The following is a 10,486-nucleotide window of genomic DNA, read 5'->3' as shown; positions in this document are numbered from 1 at the left end:
ACATGTGTGTGTTCATTGTTTTGTGTGTACATGTGTGTGTTTTGTGTTACATGTGTGTGTTCATTTTTTGTGTTCGTTTTGCGAACATTTACTGAACTGTTTATTAATTACAAACAGAATGAATTTCTTTCTAATTTTATTTTGGTAGCAAATAACTTGTTAAAGTGATAGCTATGCTGATGGAATTGTGGTAAAGCTGGTTTACTCTAACATGACTGATAGCTCTCTAAATTGAAAAAACATTCCTTTGGTGAAGCACTGTAACAAGTATCAAATTTTATAAATATCTTCATTATCTTTGACTCAATAATCCCACTCCTGTGAATGAAGCCTAAGAAAGGAATTCAAGTAAATAGAGACATTGTGTTAATGAAGGTATTTCTTAGAATAAAGGAAAACTGGAAACAACCTGAATAAATGTTTAAATGGTTAAATAAGTAATGTTGCATCAATGCTGTGGAATATGATGCAACTACTAACAATGATAATTTTGAACAGAAGTAGTAATTAGAAAAAATATTTGATCATGAAAAAAAGGGAATGCAAAATTGTATGATAACTGAATATAGACAAAGACCATAACAACAACAACGAAAGATCATTACAGAACATACAGAAATATAAAGAGTTGGTCTGTTAGGAATTATTAGTGAATTTTTGCAGTTTTCATTAGTGTTAAATTCTTTTATAATAAAAACAAACAAAAACTTTAATGTTTGGGGGCATCTGGCTCAGTCAGTAGAGCATGTGACTCTTGACGTTAAGCCCCATGTTGGGTGTAGAGCTTACTTTAAAGGAAAAGATTAGTGTTCACACCTGGCCATTGTACTACAAGAAAGAGATATTGAAGTTGGAGGAAGTCCATAATAATTGAGGGCACCATGGAATTTCTGGAAATATAAAAGTTGTGGAAGGAAATATGGTTGAATTCTACAAATTCATGAAAGGGATGGATAGGTCAATGGTGATAGTTGTTCACAAAATCTGGGAATGCTAGGATTGGAGGGCACCTCCTGATGCTTCTATTTCATTGACCAAATTTTTTTTTAACTTCTTAAGTTTATTTATTTATTTTTGAGAGAGACAGAGAGAGAGAGAGCAAGCAGGGGAGGGGCAGAGAGAGAGAGAGAATCCCAAGCAAGCACCACACTGTCAGCACAGAGCCTGATGCAGGGGCCAAACTCATGAAACTTAGGATCATGACCCGAGCCAAAACCAAGAGTTGGACACTTAACCAACTGAGCCACCCACGTGACTCCATTGACCAAATTTTTATTGAATAATTGAGTACCTATTAAGTCCACTGTTCGACTTCATTGGTGTGAGTTTATGACCAAAGGTAAGTATTACCATTTACGTATTGGATAATAAATTTATGACACCCATTACTCCAAGAGGGAGTGGTCCATTACCCAATCTTATCTTTCACTGCTGACTAACAAACACTACACTTGCTAAGCTTGTCTATGCTACTTCATGCCTCTGTAGGTCCAGAGCTCATCCACCTTTCGTCCTTCAAGGCTCACCTTAAGTTCCCTGCCAACCTCTTCTCAACCTCTTACAAACTAAGAGGTCTTCTTTGTGTATTCCAGTCTGTATTGATATCCTCTTCCTGAATATTTACAACACCAGTTTGTCAATCTCATAGTCGAATCAATCAGCTAATCTAAGCAGCCAGATGATTATGCACTAATATATATTACACACCAATATATTATTCTAAATATGTATAAGTTTCCATTGAATACTGCCCATGTGCCAGGCAGGAAGTATTGACTTCATAATTTCACCTAAGCATCACAACAACCCTATGAAATATGTATATTATATCCAGAAACTGAGGCTCAGAGATGTTAGGATAATTTTGCTGAAGGTCACAGTGGATGAGCAAGGACTTTAACCTAGATCTAACTCCAAAGACCCCACTCCTAACTATTATGTAAAACTGTTTTAATCGTATTGTGTGTATTTTATTTCCCTAACTAGATTTTTGGTAAAGACTTTATTGTTTTTTTTTAAGTTTGTTTATTTGTTTATTTATTTATTTATTTATTTATTTAGAGAAAGAGAGCATGAGCAGGGAGGGGCAGAGAGAGAGAGGGAGAGAGAGAATTCCAAGCAGGTTCCCCACTGTCAGAACTCATGAACCCTGAAATCATGACCTGAGACAAAACCAAGAGTCAGATGCTTAACCAACTGAACCACCCAGGCGCCCTGACAAGGATTTTATTTTGTTTATTTTGTAATCTTTTCGTTGCTATACTAGCTGCTTATACACATAGTCGGTGCTCAATAAATACTTATGGAATGCCAAAATGGAGATGTAGCTAGCCGAAAATACCAATTGCTTTTAAAAGGAGTTAGATTTTAGGGTCGCCTGGGTGGCTCAGTCAGTTGGGTGTCTGACTTCGGCTCAGGTAATGGTCTCACGGTTCGTGAGTTCGAGCCCTGCATCGGGCTCTGTGCTGACAGCTCAGAGCCTGGAGCCTGCTTCGGATTCTGTGTCCTCCTCTCTCCCTGCTCCTCCCCTGCTCACACTCTGTGTGTGTGTGTGTCTCTCTCTCTCTCAAAAATAAGTAAACATTAAAATGATTTAAAAATAAATAAAAGGATTTAGATTTTAGTCAGATTCATGGGTGACATATTCATAACGGATGATGTAAAAGGGAGCAGGGATATTTGGATCCATTTTTAATACTTGAGATGTCTTGATGGAGGAGAACCACACCTTCACAACCCTTGTTGCTCCATTATTAGTAAGAACTGACTAAATTGGATGGGATTATGGGTCTGACACCAAATGTGATCATTCTTTGATTCTTCAGCTCTTCTGTTTCCCAGAAACTCCTAGCTTAAAAGGGCCTGTCCCCCTCAAAAAACTAAAAATAGAACTACCCTATGACCCAGCAATGGCACTACTAGGCATTTATCCAAGGGATACAGGTGTGCTGTTTCGAAGGGACACATGCACCCCCATGTTTATAGCAGCACTATCAACAATAGCCAAAATATGGAAAAAGCCCAAATGTCCATCCATGGATGAATGGATAAAGAAAATGTGGTGTATATATATACAATGGAGTATTACTCAGCAATCAAAAAGAATGAAATCTTGCCATTTGCAACTACGTGGATGGAACTAGAGGGTATTATGCTAAGTGAAATTAGTCAGTCAGAGAAAGACAAAAATCATATGACTTCACTCATATGAGGACTTTAAGAGACAAAACAGATGAACATAAGGCAAGGGAAATAAAAATAATATAAAAACAGAGAGGGGGACAAAACAGAAGAGACTCATAAATATGGAGACAAACTGAGGGTTACTGGAGGGGGTGTGGGAGTGGGGATGGGATAAATGGCTAAGGGGCACTAAGGAATCTACTCCTGAAATCATGGTTGCACTATATGCTAACGAATTTGGATGTAAATTAAAGAGAAAAAAAAAGGCCTGTCCCAATGCTGGTGCTTCTCCCTGTTTGGTTTTGCTGGTTGTCACACCTCCTCTTATTGTGCATTTTTTAAAAGGTTTATTTATTTATTTATTTATTTAGAGAGGCGGGGGCAGAGAGAATCCCTAGCAGGCTCTTCACTGTCAGCACAGAGCCTAATGTGGGGCTCCAACTCACAAACGGTGAGATCATGACCTGAGCGGAAATCAAGAGTCGGATGTGTAACAGACTGAACCACCCAGGCGCCGCTTGTGCATTTTTTAAAAGTTTCTTTGATTATTTATTTATTTATTTATAGCACGCATGTGCATGGGGTAGGGGCAGAGAGGGTTGGAGGGAGACAGAATCCCAAGCAGGCTCTGCCTGGTGAGCTGGCAGCCCGATGAATGATCAGCATCTGGAATTCACCAACTGTGAGATGATGACCTCAGCGGAAACCAAGAGTTGGGCGGGTAGTGAGCCACCCAAGCGCCCACTGCCACCTTTCTCGTGCATTCAAATTAAGTATGGTACCTATAGGAGGCAGGCATTGAAGTCTAATAGGCCAGGTTTCTCAGTAAGATGGTCAACAAATAATTATGGTGTGATGTCAGATGAATCATGCCTCTGAGCCTCAGCTTACTCATCAGGAAAATGGGATTAAACACACCCTTTCCTCCAATAATTCAATATTGTTACAATTTCATATTTAATAGTTTAACATTTATAGGCAGCCAGAAATACACCATGGAGAGACTGGGGCCTGAAAATCTAAATGGGATTAATTAACTGTGGTGGTTGAAATCATCTTCCATTCTCTTGCTGACTGCAATAGAAATACCCACAGCTGAGGGTGAGAGCTGAGGGATCAGAGTCAGATGGCTGTCCATAATCTGGTATAGTCCTTGGGAAAGATTTTAGAGGTGAGGAAACCTCGTGTAGAAAAGCAAGGCAAGGAAGACTGAGGGAGTGGGAGTTGGAGACTTCCTGTGCTGTTTCCTCCTCCACTTCTCCCCCTCCCCCACTCCCGCCAATCACAGATTCTGACCATTAAGGCATAAAGGTAGAAAATCCCATGGAGTCTCCGGCCAGGCCAGTCTCACTGTCCTGCTCTGACTATAAGCGCGGAGAATGGAAAAAGGCTCTCCTCCCCCCCCCCCCACCCCCGACCCCTGTCTCGCTCCTTGCCACGCCGGGCTGCTGTTGCAAGTGGGAAGCAGTCTCAGGCCACACGCAGTCCTTTTTGCAAAGCCAAGGAGTGAATGAATGAGAGGGAGAGAGAGAAAGAGAGACAGAGAGGTGGTGTAGGGAGGATTAGGGGTGGGATTCCATGACGTTACCGGCTCCGCCTCCCGATGTATATAAGGGGGCGCTGGGCGCGCAACGACCCCAAGCAGCAGCTTTGAAGCCTGAGCACCTGAAGTCGCTAGCCCCAGCCCAACTCGGTTTAACTCAGCCTCACCCAACCCGATTTGAGACTCTCCTCTCCCTGGGCTTGCAACAGCTCTCCGGTAAGCCTTGGGGGCCGACAAGTGTGTCGGAAGGGGATGGCGAGGGTCTGGGCATACCTAGGATTCTCTGGCAACCAGAGCGTGCAGTTACATCAACGCGGTCGTGACCTGTTGCTGGCGAGACCCCGGCCCCAAGAACCAAGGTTCCCGTCTCCACCTCAGCCCCAGACCGTTTCTAACGGGGACATAAGAATCTGGGAGCTGAGTTAGGGGGCATAGGGTGGAACCGTCTCTAGTGCGAGCAATTTCAGGCTGCTCTGGGGCCCCTCTCGGGGTGCATCTCCAAATCTTTAGATGTCGAAGCCCCGCCCCACTGTTGATTCTTGCTGGTCAGCCTAGCAAGGCGGGAGGAAGTGGGGGAACAATTGCTTACTCCCCTGGGCGACAGTAGCACGGTTTACACGGTGTGGGCAGGGTGAGTAGGGATGGAATTGAGTCGGTGCTCACTTTTGATCAGCAGTGGAGGTCGGTCCTCTCCTCCCTCCGGGCAATCTGGGAACCTTGCCTATTAAGTAGCCCTTGGGGTAAGCACTGAAAAGGAACGTGGAGAGTGGATGTGAGAAGGGCGTTCTGCCCAGAGTTGCTGGCTGCCCCTGGGATGAGTTTGTTTAATTCCCAAGCAGCCACAGGCCAGAAAACGGACACAGAACAGGTTCCATGGTTTCTGGGTTGGGGTCTAGGATAAACCCTAGTTTCTCCGTCAGAGAAAGAGATGGATACTGACTGAGCACCCATGAGGTGCCAGGCCACTGTACCATAGGGATCTTTCACCTGCTTTTTCTGCAAATTAGTCCTACAAACCTGTGAGGTATTATTTTTCCTACTTGTTAAAGGAAGAAACTGAGGTTAGAGGAAGAGACTTGAATATCCTCCCCATCCCCCCCATCGCACCTGGGCTTGGTGGAGTGTGTATTGTAATGCACTCTTAGAGCTTAGGGATAATGAGCCCTATTGAAGGGCTTTTGTCTTGTTTCTCACCAGATCCTAGAATCCTCTTCAATTCCAGCTAGAATGCTGTGGCACGCACTTCGCAGATTTGGTCAAAAGCTGGTACGCAGACGTACCCTGGAGCCTGGCATGGCAGACACTCGCCTTGCCAGATGCCTGAGCACTCTGGATTTGGTGGCCCTGGGTGTGGGCAGCACGTTGGGTGCAGGTGTGTATGTCTTGGCTGGCGAGGTGGCCAAAGATAAAGCTGGACCATCCATTGTGATCTGCTTTTTGGTGGCCGCTCTATCTTCTGTGTTGGCTGGACTGTGCTATGCGGAGTTTGGTGCCCGAGTTCCCCGTTCTGGTTCTGCGTATCTGTACAGCTATGTCACCGTGGGTGAACTCTGGGCCTTCACCACTGGCTGGAACCTCATCCTCTCCTATGTCATCGGTGAGATGGTGGGGCAGGGAGGGGCTTCGAATCAGGAAGTGGTGAAGTGATGTAGTCTTCAACATTCACAGGACTCCAGTACCCTTAAATGTGTTTGTTATGGGGCTGGGAGGGTTGAAGGTGTGGTGGAGAAATTGTTCCTTCTACTTATCTCTGCTCTGGTTTCCTTAATTAACTGGTTTGGGTTTTTAAAAAGTAAGATTACGGGTGCCTGGCTGGCTCAGTCGTTGGAGCATGTGACTCTTGATCTAGGGGTTGTGAGTTCAAGCCCCACGGTGGGCGTAGAGCCTACTTAAAAAAAAGTAAGAATAGATGAAAACAGTAGGGATTATTTGTGTGACTGGTTTGGGGGAGGGAGGAAACTTGACCCCCTGTTTCTCCCTCTGCTCTACCAGGTACAGCCAGTGTGGCCCGGGCCTGGAGCTCGGCTTTCGACAACCTGATTGGGAACCACATCTCTCGTACCCTGCAGGGGAGCATCTCACTGCATGTTCCCTATGTCCTCGCAGAATATCCAGACTTCTTTGCTCTGGGCCTTGTGTTGTTGCTCACCGGTGAGGGAAAAGACAGGGTTAATGGTGGGAGGCAGGGCTAGGAGGGACCAAGCCTGAGAAGGGCTTGATGGAGGTGATAATGGTGAGAAAGCAGAGACGCTGGGCAGGAAAGGTGTGCACTGAGGCAGGGAAACAAATCTTGCACTGAGGACTTCATGAGTCCTAATTGCCTCTTTCCCACAGGATTGCTGGCTCTGGGGGCCAGTGAGTCAGCCCTGGTTACCAAAGTGTTCACAGTGGTGAACCTTTTGGTTCTTGGTTTTGTCATCGTCTCTGGCTTCATTAAGGGGGACTTGCACAATTGGAAACTCACAGAAGAGGACTACAAACTGACCGTGGCTCGACTCAATGACACTTATAGGTTAGGAGATTCACTCTCCGGAGATTCGGAGCTGGGAGCATGACGGGGAGCCAGGGGCGTCTGCGCTAAGGCATTCAGGATTGGGTTGGGGAGGAATGGGAGCTTAGGTCTTGAGCACCTGGCTGAGTAGTTTGGCATTAGGGAAAAGGCACAGAGTTGGCTGAACACACCTTTTACCTTTTCCACCCTTTTCTTCCACTTTAGCCTGGGCCCTCTGGGCTCTGGAGGATTTGTGCCTTTCGGCCTCGAGGGGATTCTCCATGGAGCAGCTACCTGTTTCTATGCATTTGTTGGTTTCGACTGTATTGCTACCACTGGTAACACAGTCATGCGGGTTCTGTCTGGGGCTTGGACACAGTGAATGCTCAGTTTGCATGCAGATTGGGGGTGGCAGAGGAGCGAACCTGCTTAGCTGATTCAGAAACTTGTGCCCCTTCCTGCAGGCGAAGAAGCTAAGAATCCCCAACGTTCCATCCCCGTGGGCATTGTGATTTCACTGTTGGTCTGCTTTTTGGCATATTTTGGTGTCTCTTCGGCACTTACGCTTATGATGCCTTACTACCAGCTTCAACCTGAGAGCCCCCTGCCGGAGGCCTTTCTCCACACTGGATGGGCCCCTGCCCGCTATGTTGTGGCTATTGGATCCCTCTGTGCTCTTTCTACCAGGTCAGTGGCAAACGTTTGTTCTCCTCTGCGGTCAGATTCTTAGGCTTGAGCATTCGGTACCTGAGAAGAACCCTTAAAAGGGCTGTGAGGAGAAGGGGGAGACTCCTTAACCTCACAGGCTCAGGGGATAGAGATTGCAGTCACCTCACGCCACTCTGGGCATTCCTCCCTCCAGCCTCTTGGGCTCTATGTTCCCCATGCCTCGGGTGATCTATGCGATGGCAGAGGATGGCCTCCTGTTCCGCGTCCTCGCCAGGATCCACAGCGGCACACACACCCCCATCGTGGCCACTGTGGTCTCTGGCATTGTTGCAGGTAAAATGGTTGTCTCTGTCCTTCCCCTCGTTCTTTGACCGATTCCCTCAACTTTGTTTTTGGCTTCCCTCACATCTTGCTTTCTGCCCATCAATTCCAGCATTCATGGCATTCCTCTTTGAGCTCGCTGATCTTGTGGACCTTATGTCAATTGGGACCCTGCTTGCTTACTCCCTGGTGGCTGTTTGTGTCCTCATCCTCAGGTGAGACTCCCTCTGTGAGCTAGGATTTGGGTTTTTGTTCTTGGATGAGGAGTGATGGGATGTGTTCTTCCTCCTCCTTCCTCTGCCTTCGTTATCCTGACTCTCCTGGAGGAATATGGATATTCCTCCCCGCCAAAAGGAGCTTCCACCCTTCTGGCTTACGTAGGAGCTTCAGCTGCCTGCAAGAAGATGCTCAAGTGGTTAAGGGTTGTTCCTAATACTGCCTTCTTACTCTTGCCTCAGGTATCAGTCTGAGGTGAAGAATGAGGAGGATCAGGTGGAGCTGCAGGAGGAGAAGACAGCTGAAGCCGAGAAGCTGACCCTACAGGGACTATTTTGTCCACTCAACTCCAACCCCACTCCACTCTCTGGCCAAGTTGTCTATGTTTGCTCCTCATTGGTTGGTGAGCGATAGAAATTTTCTCTGGGGTGGCTTTGAGGTCAGCATGATGGGGGGAGAGAGGGTGTGGCATTTGGTGGCCGAGGACGGCCTAGAGAGAATGGTGATCCTCCTTGGAATGGGGTGGCCTAATGTCTTAACGTGTTGGTCTCAAGAGTTGGTTTTGATGTTTCTCAACTTGACCCTTGAAGCTCTGCTGCTGACTCTTCTTTGCCTGGTGCTGACCAAGTGGCCCGTTCCACTGCTTTCTGGAGACCCAGTGTGGACTGCAGTGGTTGTGCTGCTCCTGATGCTCATTACTGGGATCACTGGGGTCATTTGGAGACAGCCCCAGAGCTCCACTCCCCTTCACTTTAAGGTAAATGACCTCTTTCTTTCCACCCACCAACCCATGTCAGAAGACTAGGCTCCAGATGCCTTGTGATCTAATAGAGTTTGTAAGTGTTCTTTCATTGGACAAGAAAGGAAAGATACAGGAGATATCTAGGCCAATGACTTCTTCTCTCACCCTTCATAGTTCCTTTCCAGTTCTATTTCCCCAAACGTTGTATTCTTGGAGTCCTATACGATGTACATTCAGTGAGTGGGCATTGAAATACACAATATGAGTAGGAGTTGGACCCTCCCTTTCCTGGCCCCAGTAGGTTAGGGATCTCTTTCTAGGTCACCGCATGGTATCTACAAAGGAGATTTTGCTTTGTTCCTAGGTACCTGCTTTGCCTCTTCTCCCACTAATGAGCATCTTTGTGAATGTTTACCTTATGATGCAGATGACAGCTGGCACCTGGGCCCGATTTGGGGTCTGGATGCTGATTGGTAGGTATCCACTTGGGAAGGGTAGTCCTCTTGGGTATCCTATCCCAATGCTTTTCCCTCTTGGTCTCAAGTAGGGAGACCTATTAAGCCTTTACAGGTCACTATTTCCCTACCTCACAGCTACCTTTCCCCGCTAGGGTTTGCTATCTACTTCGGCTATGGGATCCACCACAGCCTGGAAGAGGTTAAGAGTGACCAACCTCCACTCAAGTCTAGAGCCAAAACTTTAGACCTTGATCTCAGCAGTGCCTGTACACCTTCGATTTGACATCGTCATACCTGAATGCTGTCTGGTCCCCCTGCACAATAATGGAGAGTACTCTTGAGCACATGGGAAGCTAGGCCTCCCATGGGATGTTGGTGGGGGAACACTAGAGCTCTGTATTTATCGTGGAGTGAAAGATGTGTCTTTGCTGTGCCTCATTCTTTTTTTTTTTTTTTTTTATACTGGTCTACTTCTCAATTGTGTCTGTAGTTGCTTACTGGCTTTTACAAAGTTATTATTAAAGGAAACTAGAAAAAGAAACTATGTCTTGTTCTTTGCTTGCTAGAGATGATGTGGAGCCTGACTTTCCATGTGGAGAGCTTCAGATGAGTGTCCTCTGTGCACTCCAGTCACCACAAAAGTATCTTGTGCCTGTGTGTGTTTCTTGTTGGCTCAGGTTTTGAGGAGGGTGGTGTGACCACTTGTCAAGTCTAGTCACACTTGAAGGAACGATCTTGAGATAGGTTTCCCTCTTGCTGTACTAAAGGTTAGATTCTAAATAAGTAGGACAGCAACACTTGTCTTTGGGATTTGGGGGTGGACTCTGATCTCAACACTGGCATTGGTTGGGACCTACACTGAG

The 10,486-nt window shown here is 46.3% G+C and overlaps 1 protein-coding gene across 2 annotated transcripts; it reads left to right on the top strand.

Moving 5' to 3' along the window:
- Positions 1–4,716: 4,716 nt before the first annotated feature.
- On the top strand, positions 4,717–10,164 carry SLC7A3 (solute carrier family 7 member 3). Of its 2 annotated transcripts, XM_058713420.1 has the most exons (12): positions 4,717–4,942; positions 5,924–6,323; positions 6,719–6,877; positions 7,061–7,238; positions 7,443–7,555; positions 7,682–7,904; positions 8,080–8,219; positions 8,320–8,422; positions 8,666–8,826; positions 9,014–9,180; positions 9,530–9,638; positions 9,776–10,164. In XM_058713420.1, the coding sequence occupies exons 2-12, from the start codon at positions 5,954–5,956 to the stop codon at positions 9,904–9,906; spliced, it is 1,854 nt and encodes a 617-aa protein (XP_058569403.1). In that variant the 5' UTR covers positions 4,717–4,942; positions 5,924–5,953; the 3' UTR covers positions 9,907–10,164. The 2 variants fall into 2 exon arrangements, with proteins under 2 accessions (XP_058569403.1, XP_058569404.1); XM_058713421.1 differs by lacking the exons at positions 7,061–7,238; positions 7,443–7,555 and having other exon boundaries at positions 4,718–4,942.
- The last annotated feature ends 322 nt before the right edge of the window (positions 10,165–10,486 follow it).

Source organism: Neofelis nebulosa, chromosome X (genome assembly GCF_028018385.1).
Source record: "Neofelis nebulosa isolate mNeoNeb1 chromosome X, mNeoNeb1.pri, whole genome shotgun sequence".
In the NCBI taxonomy this organism is placed as follows: domain Eukaryota; kingdom Metazoa; phylum Chordata; class Mammalia; order Carnivora; family Felidae; genus Neofelis; species Neofelis nebulosa.
This window is presented reverse-complemented; position numbering and strand designations above follow the sequence as displayed.